Source organism: Phocoena phocoena, chromosome 2 (assembly GCF_963924675.1).
Source record: "Phocoena phocoena chromosome 2, mPhoPho1.1, whole genome shotgun sequence".
Taxonomy (NCBI): domain Eukaryota; kingdom Metazoa; phylum Chordata; class Mammalia; order Artiodactyla; family Phocoenidae; genus Phocoena; species Phocoena phocoena.
In genome coordinates, this window is record NC_089220.1 from 92,885,662 (window position 1) to 92,910,384 (window position 24,723).

At 45.7% G+C, this 24,723-nt stretch overlaps 1 protein-coding gene across 2 annotated transcripts; it reads right to left on the reverse strand.

Moving 5' to 3' along the window:
• Positions 1-1,576: 1,576 nt before the first annotated feature.
• HDC (histidine decarboxylase) lies at positions 1,577-24,723 on the reverse strand. 2 transcript variants are annotated; one of them, XM_065871324.1, is made up of 12 exons: positions 24,684-24,723; positions 21,780-21,952; positions 18,237-18,350; positions 17,163-17,285; positions 14,769-14,903; positions 14,376-14,519; positions 13,838-13,904; positions 12,812-12,974; positions 12,646-12,736; positions 6,998-7,096; positions 2,788-2,889; positions 1,577-2,652 (listed from the first exon to the last, which is right to left on the reverse strand). In XM_065871324.1, the coding sequence occupies exons 1-12, from the start codon at positions 24,712-24,714 to the stop codon at positions 1,909-1,911; spliced, it is 1,986 nt and encodes a 661-aa protein (XP_065727396.1). In that variant the 5' UTR covers positions 24,715-24,723; the 3' UTR covers positions 1,577-1,908. The 2 variants fall into 2 exon arrangements, with proteins under 2 accessions (XP_065727396.1, XP_065727397.1); XM_065871325.1 differs by lacking the exon at positions 6,998-7,096 and having other exon boundaries at positions 1,909-2,652; positions 24,684-24,714.

Sequence of the window (24,723 nt, forward strand, 5' to 3'; positions counted from 1 at the left end):
TTAAAAATCTGTCCTTATTACTTTAACTAGTGGCCAGCTTTGTTTACCTTTAACACTGTTAATATAACCAATTTCAGAACCACTCCCTGTAAAAGCACCATCTGAAATGGAAAGAAAATGATTTTTTTGGCCTATGAACTCACCATGGGTAAGCTGCTTGTGAGCACAGCTTTTACTTGACTATAGTGTGCAGGAAAAAAAAAAAAAAATGTACAAGTTCCAAACCGAGAGAGGGAACACTTAACAGCAGTGAAGGACTAGAGGGGTCTGCTGAATGGTGAACTTCTGATCAAGGACAACCGTGAACAGTATGGTCTGCTGGGAATAGCATGGGCTTTACTGAGGACAAGGAGACCTGGGTTTGCCCACGTATATGCTGTGTGACCCGTGGCCTCCGTTTTCTCATTTATAAACTGTAAGCCACAGTACCTAACTCAAGCTGTCTGCCTTCATACCAAGGGCTCCTCCAAACTCTTTTTCTCACAAAGTCAAATCTTCAGCATACTAAAAAGCAAAATCCCTAAGTACATTCATTTAGGTTCCAGAACATGCCCTGGTTAGCTAATTCTTATTTCAGTGGTCAGCAAAGGAAACCATAAACAAAATGAAAAGGCAACCTATACGCTGCAAGAAAATATTTGCAAATGACACTACCAACAAGGGCTTAATTTCCAAAATATAAAAGCAGCTCATACAACTCAGTAACAAAAAAAACAACCCAATCTAAACAGACATTTCTCCAAAGAAGACATACAGATGGACAAAAGGCACATGAAAAGATGCTCAACATCACTAATCATTAGAGAAATGCAAATCAAAACTTCATTGAGGTATCACCTCACACCAGTCAAAATGGCCATCATTAAAAAGTCCACAAACAATAAGTGCTAGAAAGGATGTGGAGAAAAAGGAACCCTCCTACACTGTTGATGGGAACGTAAATTGATGCAGCCACTATGGAAAGCAGTATGAAGATTCCTCAAAACACTAAAAATAGGGTTGCCATATGACCCAGGAATCCCACTCCTGGGCATATATCTGATTAAACTATAATTCAAAAAGATACATACAACTCAATGTTCATAGCAGCACTATTTACAATAGCCAAGACATAGAAACAATCTGAATGTCCATCGACAGATGAATGGATAAAAATGTGGTACATATATACAATGGAATATTACTCGGCCATAAAAAAGAAGGAAATAATGTCATGTGCAGCAACACGGATAGACCTAGAAATTATCATACTAAGTGAAGTAAGTCAGAAAGAGACAAATACCATATGATATCACTTATATGTGGAATCTAAAATATGACACAAATGAACTTATCTATGAAACAGAAACAGATTCACAGACATAGAGAACAGACTTGTGGTTGCCAAGGCATGGTGGGGGGAGGATGGTTTGGGAATCTGGGATTAGAAGATGCAATCTATTATATATAGAATGGATAAACAACAAGGTCCTACCGTATAACACAGGGAAATATATTTTACCCTGTAGTAAACCATAATGGAAAAGAAAAACAAATATTTCAGTGGTCAATTAAGTGACACAGGATATGTTTTTTTCAGGGACAAGCACAATTTATTTCCACATTATATTTCATGAAACTTGAAAGTTTCAGTGTCACAAGCTAAACCACAGAAGCTGCCTGTCAATACACCACCCTAGACCCTTTCTCTCTGACCAGCGTGCTGGAATCTTCTGGATCATGCTGGCTTAAACTCTCTATTTGTATCCTATCATAGGTCATGAACTTCTGTGAGAATCTGATAAGAAATCATTGGCTTTCTCCCAAGAAAAATGCACATAAACATAAGCACATAAATTCAGCATACAATTTTGAGGGCTTCAGAGACTCCCTGAAGCACATTCATGGACCCTGGCTGAACCCCCTGGTCTAAACTGTTGCCTGCAGAGGGCAGCAGGGCAGCTGGAGCCCACATTGGGAACTGCATTCAGGAAAGTTGGGGACACTGTAGAACTTGATTAGTTTTCTGAAGGCACTTTTCTTTAGCATCATCATCTCTTCTGGAAACCTAGAAAAGATTCTGACCCGGCAGGAGCCGCCATTCTTCACAGAGCCATCTGTGGGCAGTGGCTTCTGATCGCCTACAGGCACGCTGTTGCAGCTGAGGGAACGCACTGCCTTCTTATTCTGCACAGACAAATAATTGAACAGGAAGGAGGACAGCTTGTGCTTGGTGAGGTCTGGAGCCTCTTCTGAAAAGCAGTCATCAAGTGGGTCCAGCAGGGTTTCAAGGTGGCGGCTGCCTTCCCCTCTCACGGAACTGGGTCCCACACGTGGAGGCTGCTTGATGATCTTCCTGGCCTGGTCTGGGTCATCTCCTGCCCCGCCGACACATGGAAAGGACAGTTCCTTGGCCAAGGCTCTGGGGCCACTGGTTTGGGGGATGAGGTTCCCCCCCTGAGGGCTAGGCTGGGAAGTACAATGCTGACTCAGGATGAGAGTGGCAGCATCACGAATGAGATTCCAGTCTCTCAGGATGTCATCCCTGGTGGTGAACTGGGATGTCACAGTGAAACGGATGATCAACTTGTCCTGGATAGTGGCTGGGATGAGAAAGAGACGGCCAGCTTTAGCTATTTCCTTTAACACACTTTCTGTGAGGCAATTAGGACCCTGTTTGAAGGATAAAGAGAAGTAAAGTCTGTATCACATTCCCTGTAAGCATCTCCAGAAGCCCAGTATTTACATTTCCAAGAGGCTGAAAATTACCAAATAACATCCTTCACATGAGATGGAAGATGGCATTACCTTTAGACGAAAAACCACCAGGCCAAGGTGCCTCTTGGCAGGAATTTCAAAGAAAGGTTCGTTTCTGACCAGAGACTCAAAATACTTAGCCATTTCAGTACCCTGGAATTGTGAACATCGAGAGAACTGAGATTAATAACAGGCAAGAGACGACCGTGCATAAACTTCCACACTGTTAAAGGGGTTTAAACCAGTCACATCTTTGAACCAAAGAGACCTAAGTGGCTTCTGCCTGATTTTCTTCTCCATTTGATTTTGCTCATATTCCAAACTATAAAACCTCCAATGGCTCCCTATTTCTTGTCACATTAGCTCCACTTTGAGAACTCATGTCTCAGGGGCCTCTTTCAATCCACTCCCAGAACCAGAAGACTTGTGGGATCCTAGTTCCCCTGCCAGGGATTGAACCCGGGCCCTCGGCAGTGAAAGCGTGGAGTCCTAACCACTGGACCACCAGGGAAGTCCCAGAGGCATGTGCTTTGCCATCAAGGCAATGTACCCTCATATCCCGGCTTCACATATCTTGGCTTACAGACAAGCCAAGAGGGCTAGCAGGGGCCACAACCCAGCCCATGTTCCGCATTCCCAGCCAGGTGCCTCTTACGGGATACAAATGCTCAGAGGAAGAGACTTTTGTTTCTCCTGTACATAGAGGCACCATGTGAGCTGTCAGCAGCCCTGCCCCCATATCCTAAGTCGACGTCTTCCCCTTGCCTCTCAGACCTTTTCACCTCAAATGCCCTTCATCCCCTTTTTTCTGACATTCCACAAAGAACATATTTTTACATATCATACCCATGTACACCATGGAGAAGGCTTTAAACCTGTTTAATGGGTACAGAGTTTCTGCTGGGGATGATGGGAAAAGTTGTGGAAGTAGACAGCAATGACAGTTGCACACATTGTGAGTGTACTTAATGCCACTGAATTGTATGCTTAAAAATGGTTCAAGTTGTACATGTTACATTATCTATATTTTACCACAATAAAAATGTTTTAAAGCTTTGTACCATATTAACCTTTCACTGAAGTTATAATTTTTTAATTTCCTATTTTTTTTTTTTTTTTTTTTTACTTAGTATTACTAACTAAACAAGGACAGGACTTGCCCTTTCTTTCATTTTTAAAAATTTCTCCAGGCATCCAGAAGGATCTCAATAAAATATTTTCTAAGTAATGGCTATCACCTGGTTCTCATACTGAGTACTCTATTTCAAGAGAAGTCAAAGGATTCAGCTAACAAGTTGCTACAAACCCGATCCAGAACCACTTTCTCTCTCCACTGCATGGTCTGTTTAAAATGGTCTCCAATCCCTACCCTAAGCATTTTTCATTGTCAAGTCGTAAGGCTATCTCTGGGAAAGCACCCTGGTAAATGTTTTCTCACTGTTTTATACTTTTGCAGTTTACTTTTGAATTTTGTCATGATTCTCCCCTGTGCCTCCTTCCCTCCAGGCCCATTTCCATCCTGTCCTGCCAATTGTGAGATCTTTCTGTGTAAATGTTTCTCAAGTCTACATGAGTAAGACATCTCAGATACAGATCCAGAATCAGCTAACCAAAGACCATGAAACTGATACTTCTGAGCAAGGAAAGAGAGCCAGAAGTCATCTTTGTTCAACCTCTTCATTTTCTAGAAAGAGACAAAGGAAAGTGGCGTCCGCAAGGTAGCAGTGGCAGAATGCAGGTCTCTGGTCGCCAAGCACACCCCCTACCATGCTCTGTTGTCTCCTGTAACACACACTCTTGGCAACAAGAGAGAAGAGGGGCCAGAGGAGAGAGAAAAGAGCACAGGCAGCATCCCGCCACCAGAAACCACCTACCTTTCTGGAAGATGAAAGCAGGGCTATAACCAGTGCCCTTTACCATCCTAGGGCAGAGGCAGGCAAACTGCAGCCCCCAGGCCAAATAGAGCCCCACCTCCTTCACACCCGTTTTTGTAAATAAAGTCCTTTGGAACACAGCCACGCCTATTTGTTAATGTACTGTGTATGGCGGCTTTTGTGCTACAATGACAGACTTGAATACTCACAACAGAGATCATATGGCCTGCAAGGCCAAAAATATTTACTATCTGTCTTTAAAACAATAATTTACAAACCCCTTTTATTGTAGGTGATAGGAGATGATGGTGACGACAATGCTGAATTATTAGCATTAGAAGAAGGAAAAATTGGAGAAGGAGGAGGAGAAAAGGAGAAGAAGAAGAGGAAAGGGGAAGGGGGAGGAAGAGGAAGTGGGAATAGGAAATATTTGAGTATTTAGTGGAATATTAGGTCTTGCACTAAGTAAGGGCTTTATGTGTATTATTTATCATCACCATAAACCTTTGAGAGAGGTATTATCATTTTCTCAGTTTATAAATTAGGAAGGCAAACACGGAAAGTTTAAATAATTTGTCCAAGGTCACCAAACAGTAAAGGGTAGAACTAAAAAATCAAACCCATATCCCATTCTCTAAAGCACTAATCTATAACAGGGAGATACACACCTTGGTTTTATATGACTTTCAAGAGCTCACTTAATAGAAAATAGCCCAGAACTGTAAAGAAAGGAGGCCCTCCTCTCTTAAGCAGGGCAATTACCATCTCTGAGCCTCACCCATAAAATGGGGTTCATCAGGGTGACTGCCCCAAGCATTGTTGTAAGAACCTAATGAAACCCTATACGTTATTTCTTTAAGACACTGTGCAAGTAAAAATAATTATGATCGCAGTCAAGCTGAAGAGATAAAATTAACTCACATCAAACAACTTCATTTTAGTTCCACCCTTTACTTTTGTGGGACATTGGTAGCTTTTAGAGCTCAGTTTTGTAGGTGTGATTGAGTAGGTGGTCCTAGGAATGCCGAGCAAGCAGAGATGAGGGCAGATGGAATAGTCAGGGAAGCTCCTGGGAGAGGCGGAACTTAATCCACTAGCAACATTTGGAGAAGAGAGGGCAATGCAAGAGGGCAATGCACAGGTGAAGGTGCAGAGGCACACTGAGGATGGAGCTGGAACGGGTCAGTGAGAAACCTGAGCTTAGAGGCTGATAACTGGGTCCTCGAAAGCCAGGCCCAGGAGTCTGGGCCTAGTGTAGGCGAAGGGGAGCCCATGGGAATTCAGGGCCTTGAGTTGGGAGAGGCAGCATGAGGGTAATTAGCCAGCACCTGCACGTTGAATATCCAGTCCTGAGTTGGAACCAGATGATAACCTGTAACCTCCAGCACCTCATCCCCCAGCTACCTACTTCCCGTCTCTGAGTCTGAGGAGAGAGAGAGAGCAAAAATGCCTAATGTCCCTGGGTGACAGCCACTCACTGATAGACATCCAGTTAACCAACACCTTGATGTTGATAACAAATGTAAAGTTACCAACAGTAAGCCAATCATACATACTGATTCAGCCACTGCACTTGGCCTTGTGTTTGCTTAATGAGGACGGAATTCCCTAGAGGAAATGTGGCCAGGGAAAGACACGCAGAGGAACAAAGGACAACGTCTTTGGAGTAACCCTCTTGTATTTATCAATAACTTTGTCTTTCTCATAGGCACTCATAAAAATGAGAGAAAATTGCTGCTGACCAAAATTCTTAGTTAAGTTCCACCCCTTCCATGAAGCCTATGACAGAGGGACTGTGCCTGTCTCATTCACCTCTGGGTCTCTTTCCTAGCACAATAATTGTGTTGTTGAAATAAATTGTACCAAATATGCCTTCAGTAAATACCGCTTGACATCATGCAGGGATGTTTGTTCCAGACTTGCAAGTCTACATGTCCAAGCCAGGCGAGCCCTGTTTCTGGCATAACCATAATAGTGACTAAAATTTTCAGACAGCCATGACAATCAGAGTAATTTTTTAAAAGATAGGCTCCTACCCTGGCCACAAGCTGCCCTTTGATTTACTCTCTATTTCCTTCTCTGCAAACTGGGCTCTCGGGCCATCCCTCCCCAGTGCTCGATGATAGCAGAAGGGATGGTGAGACAGTCAGGTGGGGGACAGACACCAGACAGCCCTCAGTGTCATGTTCTGCTCAGTGATCCTCTAGCTAGCAAACAGACGGCTGTCCTGAATCATCAAGTCCCAGGAGCTCACAAACAGGCCCAGGCACCTGAGCCATACATCACACATCCCCCCCGGGAAAGGTCTGCAGAGCAGAAACCAGCCTTCCTCCCCACTAGGCCACAAAGCGAGCCTGGGCTCCTCCCAAGGCCTGCCCACTACATACATGTCTGATGTGCGCTTGAAGATTCTTCACCCCGAAGGACCGGATCACAAACCAGAGTTTAATAGAACGAAACCGCCTGCTCAGGGGGATCTGCCAGTGCTAGAACAAAGGAGCACAGCGCCATGGTTAGAGGCAGGGACCCCTGCTCCTCCCACACATACTCCTGAACTTTATCATCTGTTGTCTGCACAACCCTCCAGGGATGCACAGCGTCACCATGATGCCCGAGGCTGTTGCTAAGGAGAAGCCAAGGCAAGATACACAAAGGCTACCTCGTCATGTGACCAAACCCTTGTCCAAGAGCAGCACAGGTAGAAACCAAGTCCATGACCCTGGACCAAGGAGAAGACACTTTGCTTTAAATGCTGCTTTAAAAATTTCATCCCATAGAGTGTTCTGCCTATGTTTTCCTCTAAGAGTTTGATAGTGTCTGGCCTTACATTTAGGTCTTTAATCCATTTTGAGTTTATTTTTGTGTATGACATAAATCACAGCAAGATCCTTTTTGACCCACCTCCTAGAGAAATGGAAATAAAAACAAAAATAAACAAATGGGACCTAATGAAACTTCAAAGCTTTTGCATAGCAAAGGAAACCAAAAACAAGACCAAAAGACAGCCCTCAGAATGGGAGAAAATATTTGCAAATGAAGCAACTGACAAAGGATTAATCTCCAAAATTTACAAGCAGCTCATGCAGCTCAATAACAGAAAAACAAACAACCCAATCCAAAAATGGGCAGAAGACCTAAATAGACATTTCTCCAAAGAAGATATACAGATTGCCAACAAACACATGAAAGAATGCTCAACATCATTAATCATTAGAGAAATGCAAATCAAAACTACAATGAGATATCATCTCATACTGGTCAGAATGGCCATCATCAAAAAATCTAGAAACAATAAATGCTGGAGAGGGTGTGGAGAAAAGGGAACACTCTTGCACTGTTGGTGGGAATGTAAATTGATACAGCCACTATGGAGAACAGTATGGAGGTTCCTTAAAAAACTAAAAATAGAACTACCATACAACCCAGCAATCCCATTACTGGGCCATATACCCTGAGAAAACCATAATTCAAAAAGAGTCATTGCAGCTCTATTTACAATAGCCAGGAGATGGAAGCAACCTAAGTGTCCATCATCAGATGAATGGATAAAGCAGATGTGGCACATATATACAATGGAATATTACTCAGCCATAAAAAGAAACGAAATTGAGCTATTTGTAATGAGGTGGATGGACCTAGAGTCTGTCATACAGAGTGAAGTAAGTCAGAAAGAGAAAGACAAATACCGTATGCTAACACATATATATGGAATTTAAGGGAAAAAATGTCATGAAGAACCTTGGGGTAAGACAGGAATAAAGACACAGACCTACTAGAGAATGGACTTGAGGACACGGGGAGTGGAAAGGGTAAGCTGTGACAAAGCGAGAGAGAGACATGGACATATATACACTACCAAACGTAAGGTATATAGCTAGTGGGAACCAGCTGCATAGCACAGGGAGATCAGCTCGGTGCTTTGTGACCGCCTGAAGGGGTGGGATAGGGAGGGTGGGAGGGTGGGAGACGCAAGAGGGAAGAGATATGGGAACATATGTATATGTATAACTGATTCACTTTGTTATAAAGCAGAAACCAACACACCATTGTAAAGCAATTATACTCCAATAAAGATGTAAAAAAAAAAAAATTTCATTCCAGGCTGAAATTCAAGATAGGGGCAATACGTTTTTTCTCTAAAAGAACCTAATCTACCTTGAATAGCAGAAAATAGAGTTTGATTTCTCTTCCCCACAAAAATGTAAAGTATAGGGTTCAGGAGCTCAGATGCTGGAGCCTCACAGACCTGGGTTTCTCCTCCATCTCTACCTCTTACTTGGGCATTGCCACCTCACTGGCTCCTCGTGAGACAAAGAATGAACAGCACCTCCAGGGATGTGGTGTGAGGAGAACCAGGGTGAAGAGCTTCACAGGAAGTCGTCAATAAGTCCTGGCTATTTAGATGATAAAAATGTGAGCCACAAATCACAATGGTGCTTCTGCCTAGAACCAAGATGATTATTATTTAATTTCACTGTCCTGACCTTATTTTTCCTGTGACGTTCTATGCCCTCAGGAGGACACCAGCCCTCAAACTGCAAACAAACATCTATATCTCGGCCTTTGTTAGACTAAAACTGACTCTCTGTTCCTGATGACCAAATTCAACAGAGCTTAAAGTTCAAGGTTGCGGGCACCAAAGGTCTGAAAATTTTCAAACCAATTCCAAATCGATTTCTCTGATCTGTAAACAGAGCAAAGGGTTTAGCACACATTTGCAATTATTCTCATGAGTAGTGTGATTTCTAATGACCTCTTCCTCAAATGTCAGAAAGCATCACCACAATTTCTGTTGACAAAAAATAAATATTTTTCCCATCGAATATTTATCTGTTCCTCCACAGGATTGCCTAATCCTCAAAACTGTGCACACCTTCATCCTTTGTCCCAGTTTCCTGACCCAGGCACAGTTTGGACATGACCCCTTGTCCAACATCAACATTGTTGATGGACAATGTTTCTCTATATCAAGCACTAAGCCTTGGATTTCCAAGCAAAAAACTCCAGAGCTGAAGACCAGCATGGGGACTTTCTTTTCCCTGTAACAGGGAGAGTGTCAACTCCACCCTTTGTTAGATGGACACTCCAGATGGAGACTAATGAATGGATAATAGTGGCCTCTGAAAACATTGTTTTCCAGATGGTTATGGCCAATTGACTACAATAATTCACAAGCCAATTAAATGAGAGGCAGAGATGATTTTAATTTTGATTTCTTTACAGTCTGACCATATCCCCAGCTGTTCCTCTTGTCAGTATTCAAAACCAATCCATGCTGACCCAGCAGGGTGGTTCTAGCAGATATTTTTCTGCTGGAACAGGAAATTTGGACATGGCTCTTCATTAACTCAAGCCATTCCCAAGTCTCCTCTGCGTCCTTTCAAGGTTTTGCCGGTCTCACAGCCAAGAACAAGACAATTCCCCCTCCACTAGTTGGGGGGAGGTGAGGGAGCTTCCTGATGTCAGAAGAATCTAGCCCTGATTTTAGGTGGCTCCAGGGCCCAAGGGATGAAGTCCCTAAGTCTTCTCTCCCAGGATGCTGCTCTATTTCTGGCTCATCTCAAAATGACTGGGCTATTTTTTTTTTTTTTTTTTTTTTTTTGTGGTACGCGGGCCTCTCACTGTTGTGGCCTCTCCCGTTGTGGAGCACAGGCTCCGGACGCGCAGGCTCAGCAGCCATGGCTCATGCGCCCAGCCGCTCCGCGGCATGTGGGATCTTCCCGGACTGGGGCATGAACCCGTGTCCCCTGCATCGGCAGGCGGACTCCCAACCACTGCGCCACCAGGGAAGCCCTGGCTGGGCTTTTATTTAAAGCTTCAGCCACCTGGGTGAAAAAGAGCTTGGAGCAAGGGGCAAAGTAGCAGTGAAGACCCCCAGGATCATAACAGACAGCAGCTTCAGTTTTCTAGGAGTTTCTTTGAGACTTAAAAATTAAATCCATAGGATTAGAGGTGAGGGAAGGAAAAGATAAAGTAGCACATTCTGGACCAGTGCTAAGAAAAGTATAATTTAATATTTTTATAAGTGATCTGGAAGAGAGAGAGCACTGTAAAATCTCCAAACTGCTGGGAATGAACCACAAAAAGATCCTGAGATACTGTTGCGGACAAAAAACAAAAACACAAAAAAGTAACATAAAATCCAAAATGGGCCAAGGGAAGAAAATGCTCTTAAGTTACGATGATCCAAGTTCACTTATAGAAAAATGGGCATTGGGCTCCCCTGGTGGTGCAGTGGTTAAGAATCTACCTGCCAGTGCAGGGGACACGGGTTCAAGCCCTGCTCCAGGAAGACCCCACATGCCGCAGAGCAACTAAGCCCATGCACCACAACTACTGAGCCTGTGCTCTAGAGCTGGCGAGCCACAACTACGGAAGTCCGCGTGCCAAGAGCCCGTGCTCTGTAACAAGAGAAGCCACCACAACGAGAAGCCCACACACTGCAACAGAGTAGCCCCCGCTCGATGCCACTAGAGAAAGCGCGTGCACAGCAACAAAGACCCAATGCTGCCAAAAATCAATTAATTAATTTAATTAATTTTAAAAAAAGAAAAGAAAAATGGACATTGTTTCACACTCAGGGGAGAAACCTAGAATTACCCCTAAAGATATCTGGCCCTTGGGCTGCTGTGAAAATTTCTTTAATTCAAAAAGTGCTGAAAACCCAACAGACAGGGCAGTGGAGATGAAAGAACCATTATTCTTCTATTTTTATCAACCTTTGGAGGGTCCTCCCCGACCACTACAAGCTTACTGCCTGAAATTCCAATAAAAAAGCTTTAAAAACAAACATCTAAAGAAAGTGTGAACTGGTCCGAGGGAGAATGACCAATATAATCAAGAGATGATGCAGTGATTATTTTAGAACTAAAAAAGGGCAAGAAACTTCAGCCCAAGGAGAGAAGACAGAACCGTCTCTTCACAAAGAATGACTCCCAGACGGCAGACGTTGCTCTCTGTGCTTCGCTGTATTCATTCGTTTATTCCTCACAGCAAAGCCTAACTAAGAAGCTAGTACTGTTATTATCACCCTCATTTTAGAGATGAGAAAACCTAAATAGCTTAAGCCATCTGCCCAAGACCACACAAGTTAATAAATGGAGGAGCCAGAATTCAAACACAGTTCATCTGTGTTTTTAACCTCTTCGCTGTATAACAAACCTCTGCAGCTGAAAAGTAGAGCTTTTAGAAATATCACACCTACCATTTAGTAAGCATGTACCACATTCCCAGTAAGAAGTGATCTACATGTATGTTCCCATTGCAGCCTCACAATACCCTGTGAAATCAGTGCCACCATGCCCATTCTGCAGATGAGAAAGTCAAGGCTGAGAGAGGTCCACTATGACTCCCAAAAGCCCACTGCTGGTATGGAATTCCAAATCAAGCTCGTCTCACTCTGCCTAGCCTTGACCATGTTATATGTAACTTATTAGTTTACATCCCTGTCTCCCCTACAATTAAAGGAAGGGCTCATCTTCAAACTGAGGAGTAAACCTAAGAAGTTGTTTCCCCAAGAGATAGTACAGATTGAGAATATGGGCAGGGTCTAGAGGTTGAGGTGCAGCTAGTGGGCAAGGCAGGAATGCTTGGAGGCATCTAGAACCTCGGGAAGGATAACTATTGCCCCATCCCCACCGTGGAGCCTCCCACAGTGCCTCGATGGGGACAAAAGGATGAAAACAGTTTAAGGAAGGAGCCTCTTTTCCTATCCGTGGAAATTTTCCACCCTGCCCTGCTGTTAGGGAGTGAGCAGAGAAGATTATCCAGGACAGAGGCAGAAGGGAATTGGGAGAATTTTTAAATGCCACAAATACTCAGGAAACTCGCATCCTACCTCAAAGGTTGGTTTCATTCTCTAGGGTTTTTAAAGTTTTCTGGGTTTCATTCTATATGCTTAGGAACAGCTTGAAACCAAAGGTACACAGTGGCAATATTATGGGATGGGCTCATCGTGTGAGGGAAGGAGACCCTCATCAGACTCAGGCCGTTTCTGTCTCAGAGGCTGCCGTGCTGCCCGTTCCTGGCCACTCACCATGAAGTCGGTGGCCGCACCCGAGTCGGCATGCCTGAGGTAGACGGGGTTCACGCTGAAGGTCTGCTGCAGCTTGTACTTGTCCTTGACCCTGTGGGTTGCCAAATGGGCATTAGTAGCTGAGGATGGCTTCCCCACAGGCTGGGAGCTTGGCTGCCACACTCACCAGAACCCAGTACAGTCAAAGTGCACCATCATCCACTTGGAAGGATTAAAGGTGAAGGAATCAGCGTACTCGACGCCCTTCAGAAACCCCCGGAACTCAGGGCACAGGAAGGCAGTGCCTGCGTAGGCAGCATCGATGTGGAGCCACAGCCCCTCGTTGGCACCTGAGGAGGCAAACATCACCTACTGGGGGTGGCACTGGGGGTGGGAGTGGGTTGCCACCAGCCAGCTAAAAGGCATCTCTTCTCTGGCCCATCCAGCTGGGGGGCTGCAAGGGAAGGGCTGGGAAAGGATGCCCATGGCTGAATGAGACACGGAGGCTGTGGACATGGGGGGAGGGTGTCAGTGCAAGGAGTGGGGCTGAGTGAGGCACGGCCACCCCTGCAGGGAGAGCCTACAGAGCCTCACCCTGGCCTTTTCTCTCACCGACCAGAGGGTCGACACCCTCTTGGCCTCCACCCAGAGCTTTCTGGAACAGAAACCAACTTACCACTGGCCCAGAGAGCAATATTAATGCATCTAATACAAATGTTAGAGAGGGGCTGTCTCTCTTTCCTAGTGGGTTTCTTGCTTGAGGATTTTGAACAATCACATTTGGGTTTCTTTTCTGCCTTTATCTCCCCCTCATCTCGTGGCTTCCCCTACCCTACCTTTTCATTTTCATTTTCTCAGCCTAGACTAGAAAATATTCCACTATGACTCACTCACCCTGTGTTTCGGATATGTCCTGCTTTAAGCAGATTTCAACATACAAGTGAGAGAGTGAGAGACCTGAGGTCCTCCCACTGTTACCTCTGAGGACAGGATGCAAGGGGGTCAGCTCTAACCCTTGGTCCCACCACTGGGAAAAGCAGTGACCTGGCTACCTGGAAGAAGGTACTCATGACCTCTGGTGGCTCTTCCTACGCTCTGTGCATTGACCACAGAGGGACCAGAGAATTGCACTGAGCTGCTTCCAGGCTCTTGCTCTAGGGAACATTTTAAAACTCATTACTTGTCTTCCTAGCCAGACAGGGCAGACACTTACAGATGGGGCCCAGCTCTGACAGGCGGTCAAATGCACAGACCCCAGTGGTCCCCAGTGTGGCACAGACCTGGAGGAAAACAGGGGAAGTTAACATGGGAAGGTGGGCTCGTGTGACACATTTGGCCTGAAAAAAAAGATTTCTTCACAGATATTATCGACCCCACCCATTCCACTAGAACAGGGTATGTTTCACACTGTATTTTACCATGACCCACAGTAAGAAATACATTTTGTATAGCAACCTAGGACATATACACATGTGTATTTGAAATAAAAGTTTTACCAAACAATGCATATTCTCAACACAGGAACGTACTCTCATATTTTCCGTCCTATTTCTTTCTTCTTCTTCTTCTTTTAATGTTGGTTCTGACCCACAAAATTTATTTCCTAGCACACTACCTCATAATTTGTAAGACACTGTATTTGAGGACCTTTGTGCTCTTGTTTGCAGCACGTTACTTACCTGAATTCTGACAAAACTCCTTCCTCACCTCCCAGCTCTATCATTCTAAGCTCAGAACATGGTCTGACTTACAAAGACAGGCACCAAGCCCTGCGCTCTGTCTTCCTCGATGGCTTTCTGAAGAACTTCCCCTCGGAGTGAGAAGTTGTCATCCACAGGCAGAAATTTCATCTTGACCAGAGAAATCAAACCAGCCTTTTCCACCGAGGAGTGGGCCTAGAATGACAATGGAAAGCTGTTAGCAGAGTCATCCTGGAATGAGCACTCCCAGAAACTGCTGAAACCAGACAAAGGGAAGCAAACACAGCATTTGACGTTTGTCTCCCTCCAGGGTTCCTTGGACAACCTCTGAGGCCTGGGCTGCCCTGAACCCAGAGGGCTCATGTCTACAGGGAAATCACTCAAGGACTAAGACTCCAGAAGCCAAGCCCTACCTGAAGGTTTGGCTTATGTTGGGCAACTCACCTGGTCGGAGGCATAGGCAACAAGCCGGGCGTTCAGGGAAGACTCATCCGCCTCGGGCTCAGACGCTTTTATTTCTAGGATTTTGTTCTTCCTTGCTGCCAGCAAGGCGATCAAGGTGGACTCACTGACTGTGCTCTGCAATGGAAGAAGGTTCCCAGTGGCAGCCTCTCCATGTAATCCCTTGGCAATTGCCCCAAGTTTTGTAGGTGTGTGTGTGTGTGTGTGTGTGTGTGTGTGTAATAGCTATTCTTGAGGAAGTACACAGCTCCTGCCTAAGGAGTTGCCCTTCCCCCCAGCTCACATGCCTATTGTATATTCTACATTCACAACTTCCTATGCATTCCTGGGACACCTCCCTCTCCTATAATTTTCAGGGAAGTAATGAAAGCAAATTTTCAACATCTTTATTAGGCCACAAAGACCAAAAAGAGAACGTTCAGAGAATGCTAGATACAAGTCTGCTTGTAGATATGTTCGCTCCCCATGTTAAAAAAAAAAAAAAAAAAGAACTTTCAATGTATTAGGTGTGGAAATGGAGTTTGTTTCCACAGAGATATCCCAGAGAGAGAGGGTCCTGGCCTACTTGAGAGATAACTTTGGCCTCAGTTTTGCTGCCGATGGTTCTTGTGACCTTGAGCTAATATTGCCCCTCCAGAAGGCTCGTTTCTATTTATAAAATAGAGAGCATCCCTTTAGCTGCCTACCAGAGTGGGAGTATTGATTAACCAAAAAAGTGTTGGGTAGGATTTTGCTCTGGCCATGATTGTGGGAATCCTGGGTGCCACCTCAGCAACTTCACAGAAATCTTGATGGTTTCTCATCCTTCATTTGCTCAGTCTTTGGTGTCTTTGCTTCTTGAAGTCCTTAGGTGACCTACAGCTGATTGCTCCCTGCTGAAAAGCCTAGAGACCGTGTCACAGGAAATGCTATAGACCAGATCCCACAAGATATTCAGTGGCTGAAAATTACTCCACAATATGGAAGCCAACAGAATAGTAATAATAATAATATAAGACCACCTTCCATCTGTACAGCTATTCACAGTTCACAAAACACTTTCTGCTATCGCATTTGCTCCTTATCAAACCTGCAACACTTGTGATTCCTGTCTACCTATGAGAATAGTGGTGCTCAGAGAGGTTACAGAACTAAACCAAGTTCATGTGGCTGATGGATACAGGAGAAAGCATGGTTTGCATTTAGACAGGGTCAGGTTTGAATCATTCTTCCACTTACCAGCTGTGTGACCTGGAGCAAGTTTTTAACCTCTCTGAGCTCCAGTGCTCTTATTTCAAAAATTGGGGATGACACTATTTACCTACAGGGTTCTTGAGATAATTAGATGAAAAGCAAGATCATGCCCAGCAGGCATTTAGCATGTTTTTCCAGATATAATATTTGAAGCTGTAACTATCTGCTAACAACCCAGAAGGTCCACAACATGCAGTAATTTGTCTTTCTCGTGAGGGTCAGATTTTAATCTTGGTACAAGACTGGAGTGAGAGAGGGAGTCACTTAGCTAGCAAATGGGCCCAGCAAACTTTCCAGTTCTCATCTCAGGGCAGCACGGCTATTTTTATTTAATAGAAGAAATCTTTGAATCCTCACATCCACCTTTTGAAGGAATTGTTATTATTGTTATTTCTCTATCTTATATATCATAAGATCAAGAAAAGTACACATGACAGAACAATTCAAGAATTTGGGGGTTCTCAGAGGTCTCAGAACCCAACCCTCGTGAATGGCAAGGGTTTATAGATGCAAAAGTACCTAGCAACGTGCACGGTCTACAGGAGGCACCCCTCAAGCTCCAGCATGCTGCACTACTCTTGATAAAAAAAGAAATATTTGAACAAGTGTCAGTTGACAGATATTCAAAAGACGGGATTATAAGATACATCGATCTATATTGTTAATTTCTCTCACTGCCAAAAATCTCCTGGACCTAAGAGGGAGGGAAAGAAGTCTCTACTCGCCTTCTCTTTTCTACTTACCATAAGGTGTAAAATGGGACAAGAGAGGGGAGATGTCAGATTATAAACTAAGAAACTTGAATCAAGTAATACTAGAAATGTGTTGACTTTTTAATTTTTTTCAAAGAAAAACTAAAAGAAGAGTGGAGACCGTCGTGGCCATGGTATAAAGGCAATGGAAGTCAAGATGGTAGTGGCAGCAAAGGTGGGAGTGGGGACTGTGGTGGAGCTGGCGGCGTCGGTGATGGTGGTGTCAGTCATGAGAGTTATGATGGTAATGGTGATGGTGCCGGCAGGGACGGTGGTGGTGTGAGTGACATGGGGGAAACTCCATGGAAAACATGAGAATCACCCGGGCAAGTTTGACTTATCTTTCCCTACTTAGTCCCTATGCTAGGAGGAGCTTTGCCAATGGAGGCACCTGCAGGACACCTCCCCCCTGGCTGCCAGGGTGGTGGTGCAGGAAGTACTCTGGAAGTCCCAGCATTTTTGCCAGCCAGTCCATGACATTCATCTCCAGTTCCGTGCACACAGGGCTGGAAGCCTGAAAGAGGGAAAGCAATGTCATCTGGATTGCCCCAGGGCACCAAGATGTCCCCACCAGCCCCAGAAACACATCCGTCTCTGCCTTGACCCTCCCCAGGCCTGTCTTGTCCCTGAAGAAGGCGTCACTTTTAGGTCCTGTGGCACCTTCATCCTCTGCCAAACCAGAAAGGGGAAAGAATGTGGGGCTTTGGTTCATGCCATCCTCAATGAGGCGGATTCTCCTGTGACTCCAAGGCCCGATGGAAAAACAGCCCTAGAAATGATTGCTTCCATTTGGCCCCCAAAGTCCCTAAAATACCCAGCTGAAAAGCATTCTAAAGGCCAGGGGGAAGTTTTAAGACTGAGAAAGAAAGCACTTCCTCCCAGGAAAGATAGCAAGTCTCCCAGCTTCCAACCCACTCCACCCACCCACCCCTACACACACACACACACACACACACACACACACACACATCCTATAACAGTTCAGGCTTAAAATAGAGAGCTGTTCTAGGAGGCTTGTGGCACAATTTAAAGCTGATTGGTGCTTAAGGGGTTATTAAGGGAAGCCTTAGGGCATATCCCTAACCCCTCAAAGACAAGAGCAAGGGGAAGGTTGTACCCACAGGCACCAAAGTGTTTAGAGAGTGTAACAAATTGTGGCAATAACCAGATCTTGGTCCAAATCTCATCTCTGTCTCATGAACTATGTGGTCTTGGAGAGATAAATTACTTAAGCCTTCATTTCTTAATTCGCCCCTACAAAATGGGGCCACTACTCATAATTTCACAGGGTTAAAGAATAAGATGAGATCATTTTTATAAAGCTTAAGCTCAAGTAATGTAGCCATTGTTAATATTTAACTTGAAACCCTGTTCAGAGATCCGGACAAAATATGTCTGCCCCAGGATTTCACTTCCTGCCATGTCCCCTTTTCCACTGGTTATAGCTGCAGCCATGGTTACTCACCCAGGTAAATCCCAAGCAGTTGATGGCATCAGCCAGCATGTCTCCCAGCAGTGATGGCCAAGAGGTGAGAGCTGGGTAGTAGGCGTGCATATGGGGGCTTTGCCAGTGTACCACCTGGAAGCAGAGCATGTACACGGGTGGCACCAGGGGAGACTGGCTGACACTTTTAAGACAACCAACAAGTGGCACAAATCCATAAAAGTAAGGCATAGTCACAGTGTTCTTGCCACCCACGTTTCTCACATTCTGAGCTAGTTCATCAGTGGAGCTTTGCACACACGCAGAGACCAGAAGGGAATATGCAAGATGAAAATTGCTATGGGAATTAGAGTTGTGGATTCTGGGTAGTGTTTGCATTAGTCTCCAAAGCTTACCCCCCGCACTGCTCCTACCCAGTAATAAGAGGAAGGGGAGACTGTGAGCTCTGGAAGAGCAGGTTGCTTGTCTCATCCGGTCTCTTGCAAAAAGTATCCAGAGTTCTTTGGGCATGCACTCTTACAGAGGGCCAGTGTGCCTGGGTTCAAAGCTGTCCTTAGCTTCCCAGTGGGGATGGGGAGAGGAGACTAGAAGACAGAAGTACCAGCCCAAGGGCATGGGAAACTGCCTCCAGGTTAACCCTTGAGCCCACAGTTAGATTAACCAGACGAAAGGAGGGGCCCGTGGACAGGAAGGGCCTCCTACAACTGCGCTCAGAAACATTTTCGGTGGCTCATTGGCCTCACTGATTATCTAATCTGGCTTCATCTTACTGTTCTACAATCATACCCTGTTCGTATCTGCGTTCATGTCTTTGAGCAAAGCTGTGTCCCCTGACAGGAAGGCACTTCTCATACAGATGGGACCTTCCAAAATCTGCTAACTCTTAGAAAGCCAGTAAATATTCATTTCCTCCATGAACCCTTCCCCAGGTCCCCATCTGCCTTTGATCCCTTCCCCCGAGCCCATGGAATGTTCTCATTCGAGATGTTTCACGCTACTGAGAACTCATGAGATAACATTTTAGTGTATTATCGAGTTATTTCGTGTACACAAATCCCTTTAACCCTTTAAGAGCAAGGATGGTGCCCTGGACAGTGTGTATGGTAGAAGGAGCATAAGATTTAAGCCCAAGGACACAGGTTCCAGTCCTACCCCTGCCGTAACCAGCTGTGTGACCCCGTAGACTTATTGTGAAGCTAATGAACTTAAGAGTCAAGGTCCCATGTTTGCATGGGTCTCTTTCAAGATCCATTCTCAATTTTTTTTCTTAAGGGGGTGGGTCCCAAATTTTTCATCCAATTCCCACCTCATAAAACCAGGATCCTCCCCTGTACCTCTCTCAACCTCAGTTTCTCATCATAAAATAAATCTTGTCTCCTGGGGTTGTTGTGTGGATCAGCCTGGGAGGAAATTTGTAAAATGTAAAGCACTAATGTTAACGGTAAGCTAATCACATGGTGATGGACATATCCTGACTTGACTCTTAGATAATCAGACCTCGTCCTCCAACCTTCACCAGGCAGACGGCGTCATAGGTAATGACAACATCTTCCACTTTCTATGCTTTATCTTGTTTAATTCTCACAGCACTCCTATTAGGTAGGTTCTAACGTTCTCCCTGTTTTACAGATAACAGTTGGGGCTGGTGGAGAGAGACAGCATCCCCATGATCACATATACCTCATAGGGACAGATGTCAGAAACCCAGGGCTGCCTGACTCTGGAGCCCAGCACCTAAGCAGGGTGGCACCCTGCCTGCTCCCCTTGCTCTCCTCTCCCTCTCTCATTAAGAGTAGGTGGGGTTTCTCTAACCAGGGTTGGAATTAAAGCAAAAAGACAGTTTTTCTTCTCCTTGTGTCTAGGAGGTGGCATGGAGGTGAAAATTAATCCAGTTTTAAAGGAGGCACTGACCCTAATGAGAAAGCAAAGGGCCAACGGCTTTCAGGCCAACTCTCAGAGGCTGGTGCAGCCTGAGAGATGAGATGAAAGATTGGGTCTTCATTACTGATGTGATTAGTGACAGTATTTTGGAAACCCCAGAGAAGGACTTCCACCTCCTGGTCCTATCAAGAGGCAATTGTCTGTTCTAATAAGATACATAAGATAAGATAAGCCAGAGGAATGCTTATCAAAACAGACAGACCTCCTGGTCCAGAAATGAGTCTCTTTAACTGCACCCCCAGCAACTGCTGGAATTTCTTTCAGTCAAATGAATCAGCTCATTTCCATCTCTTCTGACAGCTGCTTTCAGTCTCACTACCAAATTACGGTTGGCCCCTCCGCAGATTACATTTTACAGAATGAAATCCATGAGATAATCTTATTGGGGAGCTAGCCTCCCTGGTAGAGTTTTACTGATACCGAAATTTTCAAAATATGCTTACAAAATAGGCTGAATGGTCAGAGAGGTGAATATTTGGCTTTGTACAAACTTGCCATCACTTTCTGTCTGTGTTTGAAAGAAAACAGAAATATCCCCCCCACCCCTGCCTCCAGGTGTATTTCTGTCACATCTAAGTCCAAAGCTCTTTGGGGATGATGGGAGCAAATATCAAGTCATCCTGGGGAAGAGCTGCTGGACACACGTGGTTCATGACACCAGTGCCCCAAGCAGGGAGACCTGTGACTCTGGGAAGACAACTAACTTCTCTGAGCCTCAGTTTCTTCATAAAACATGGATCGTAAGGTCATTTGGCGATAAAACAAGCCAGTCTACCGTGTGGCTAATACAGTGCCTGGCACGTGGCGTGGAGCACAATAAAAGGCAGCCCTTCCGTGAGAGGAGGATGGTGTACTTTCAGCAGGAGCGCCTGGCCCAGCTCCTGGTGGCCGGGGACATTGTCACAGCACACGGCAGCTTCAGCACAAGCCCCAGGCTTCAGCCAGCCTCTGTCTGTTCCCTGGCCCCACTAGCACTGTCACCAGGCTATGCCCCTTGTCACTGAGAGTATAGATGATTCAGGGAAAGCTCCTTCCTACTCCTGAAAAGCAGTTCAATCAGGAGACCTCCCTTGGTTAGGAAGGACGGGGTTCCCACTTCATGGAGGAGAAAGGAGGGGGCTGACCAGGACTCGCTCAGCTTCCCGGCCCACCCAACCTGACAACCGGGGTACCCTCGGAGAGGTGTGCTTTGGCTTCTCTCCTTCCCTTTGGCACATCTCAGGATTCTGTAGGAGAGTTCCCTGGCTCTGCCAATGGGGGCTTCAGGGACCATCTCCCACCTCCTCTCTCCATCTTGCTTCCCACATTCGTCCTTCCCCCTCGGGCCCAATCTTCACTACTCACCTCACCCCATCCGACTTCCACCCTTCTGTCAGACAGGCCCTGGGATGCAGTCCTTACTCCGTCTTGCTCCCTACCCAACTCTACAGGTCAGCCCTGGCACCAGAAACCTAACTTCAGTCAAAGTCCTGGCCCTCCATATGCCCAGAAGACAGTCTGGGATGTCGGTGGCCAAGGGGCTGAGGGCTTATCTTAGGGTTACCCAAGGCTTTCCAGGCCCATCGACACCCCCCCCACCTACACCCCGACATCCAGAATCACCCTGTGGTGACTGCGTCTCACCCCGGGCATGATGATTCGCTCAATGTCCCCAAAGATGCTGTCCCAGCTGTCGGGCTCCTCGGGCGCACTCTCGGGCAGCTGGGCCCGCAGGTAGCCAGGCCTCACATCCGGAGTCACCCGCCGCTCCTGCACGCTGCTCAGGTACTGGCAGATGTAATCCACCATCTCCTTTCCTACAAGGGAGGCAGAGAAGCCAGGCTCATGTCCCCTGACTGGGCCTGGCCAATTTGTGCCCGTCGCCCTAGCATCGGGATCAGGAGACTGGGTGAAGAAGGAGAAGGAGTCCGGGGCTGAATGGTGGAGGGTCTGACCCCCAGCAGACAGCTTGTCTTCAATTAAAAAATTTAAAAGTGTGCAAAGGAGTGAATGAATGATGGAGGGAGTGTGTGACTCTATCTGAATGAATAAGAGGGAAAATCTCCAAGGCATCAAGCTCTAACAACAAAGTAAAGGATTTCTTTCTCCTCCCCTTCCCTTTTCCATATGAATCTTGATCAGCTCTCCCACCTTTCTTTTCTTCTCAGAAAACAGAGGGTCTATGCATTCATCACCTTACAGATTCAGTAGAAACGCTGTGGCTCTTTCTATCCAGAAATTGTACACACGCACACACACCCCCTGTACTCCTTGTTGGCACAGATGGCAAGCTCCCACACTAGGTTCTGATAAAAGGTAAAAAATGTATTTGTTCACCATTCCCATTGGACCAGTAATTCCCCATATTTTTGGACCCATGAACTTCTTTGAGAATCTGATTAAAACGGTAGACTTGTATACACACAATTTTGTGTGTAATTTCTGAGGTTCATGGACTCCCCAAAGCACAACCACAGGCCCAGACTAAGAAAGAACCCTGCACTAGCCTGAAATCTTGGGGAAATGCAGGGCCATGTCTTAACCAACTTATCTCCCTCGCTCTGCCTCCACCAATACCTCAGTACCTAGAACAGTTTTCAGATGCTCAACAAATTTTATCAAATGAATGAATAAAAGAATAAGGAAGAAAAACAGCCAAGTCGAATACTTGAAGCCACTGCAAATTATCTATTCTTTCTTCCCTTTCATTTCTCCAGGAAAGGGTCTCTGTCTTCAGAGCCTCTGTCTCTTCATCTCTGTCTCTTTTTCTCTCTCTCTTATTGCTTCTCTTCCTCTCTGTGTCTGTGTCTGTGTGTTCATCTCCCCCTCTGTGTCTCTCTCAATATCTATCATTCCTCCTTAGTACTCACTAGCCTCCTTTTCCCCCTGCAAAAGAGCAAGAGAGACAAGGAAAGGGAAGCCGATGTCTTCCCAACTGCATCAGCTCATGCAAAATTCTTATAAGCAGGACCATTCCCAGACAAAACTGTGAAAACTTCCAGCACCCTTCTCTCTTCGTTGTGCTCTCCTCCAACCCTCCAACGGCCCAATGCCTTTCATAACTGCAGCAACATCCCTCCAGAGCTCTGAGAGCCCTGGACCTAGCCCTCCACTTACCCAGGGACCACATGGAATGTTTCTGTGTTCCACTCACAGGATAAACATCCACAGCCGATAAAACCAGCTCTCAGCTGAGTGCCTTTGGAAACAATGGAATAAGCTAATGTCCCGTGAAGTGTAAAGACTGATAGTCATTCAGCCTGGATGAGAGGGGAGTTTGGGGGAGAATGGATACATGTATATGTATGGCTGAGTCACTTTGCTGTGTACCTGAAACTATCATAACATTGTTAGCCGGCTATACTCCAATATAAAAGAAAAAGGTTTTTTTTTTTTTAAAAAGACTGATAGCCACTTAGTGAGTTATGTCTGGGTAGAGGAAAGAGAGGAAAAGTTGGATTTTAACATAGAACCACGCCTTACAGCAAAGAAATTTTAGGCAAAATAACCTACTAGAGGGGATGAGGATATAAAACTTTATGGAGAGAGAAATTATAAGCAACTACTTACTTTCCCTCTTAGGACAGCCGTGCCTGAAGACAAGATAACCATTTGGTTTTACTCATCACACAAGGCTTGAGACAGAGTAGGTGCTCTTTAAATATTTATGGAATGAATGACTAAATGAAAGAACTCTACAGACAGATTTACACATAGAGAAATGAAGAGGAAGGAAGATGAGATTTTGCATGACTGCAGAAGACTTAGGGAAATTCTTTTCTACTTCAGAACATGAATAATCCCCCTGTACCCATTTAGTATTTCAGAAACCCAAATCCCCTATTCCGTGGGAAAGAAGAAAGGAAAAGTCTGGTACAGTAGTGTGGACGCACATGAGAGTTGGTGTATGAGGGGGAGGATGAAAGAGAGGTTGAGAAAAGTTTTAAACTCTGATCCCACATTCCCTTCTCAGGAAAAATTTTGTGGAAGCCAACTCTCAGAAGGCAATTCTAACACTCCAGTCAAAAGATACCCCAGGGCTTCCCTGGTGGCGCAGTGGTTGAGAGTCCGCCTGCCGATGCAGGGGACACGGGTTTGTGCCCTGGTCCGGGAAGATCCCACGTGCCGCGGAGCGGCTGGGCCCGTGAGCCATGGCCGCGGAGCCTGCGCGTCTGGAGCCTGTGCTCCGCAGCAGGAGAGGCCACAACAGTGAGAGGCCCGCGTACCGCAAAAAAAAAAAAAAAAAAAAAAAAAAGATACCCCAAAGGGCTTCCCTGGTGGCGCAGTGGTTGAGAGTCCGCCTGCCGATGCAGGGGACACGGGTTCGTGCCCCGATCTGGGAAGATCCCACATGCCACGGAGCGGCTGGGCCCGTGAGCCATGGCCGCTGAGCCTGTGCGTCCGGAGCCTGTGCTCCGCAACGGGAGAGACCACAACAGTGAGAGGCCCGCGTACCGCACACACACAAAAAAAAGATACCCCAAAATCTAAGCAGCAGTTCCTGCAAGAGTGGCAGCAGGGAAGAGGGCCAGGGATGCCCGTACTCACCTCTCCTTCTGTACTCCTCAGGCTCCAACATCTCCCTGGG

What these genes read in the sequence shown, in the direction of transcription:
- HDC (XM_065871324.1), bottom strand. Translation starts at nt 24,714, where the DNA reads ATGTTGGAGCCTGAGGAGTACAGAAGGAGAG. An exon ending in ACTGCTTGGGATTTACCTGG is followed by an intron (nt 17,286 to 18,236) that starts GTGAGTAACCAT and finishes TCCCTCTTTCAG; the next exon opens with GCTTCCAGCCCTGTGTGCAC. An exon ending in TTCAAGCGCACATCAGACAT is followed by an intron (nt 2,890 to 6,997) that starts GTATGTAGTGGG and finishes TCACAATTCCAG; the next exon opens with GGTACTGAAATGGCTAAGTA.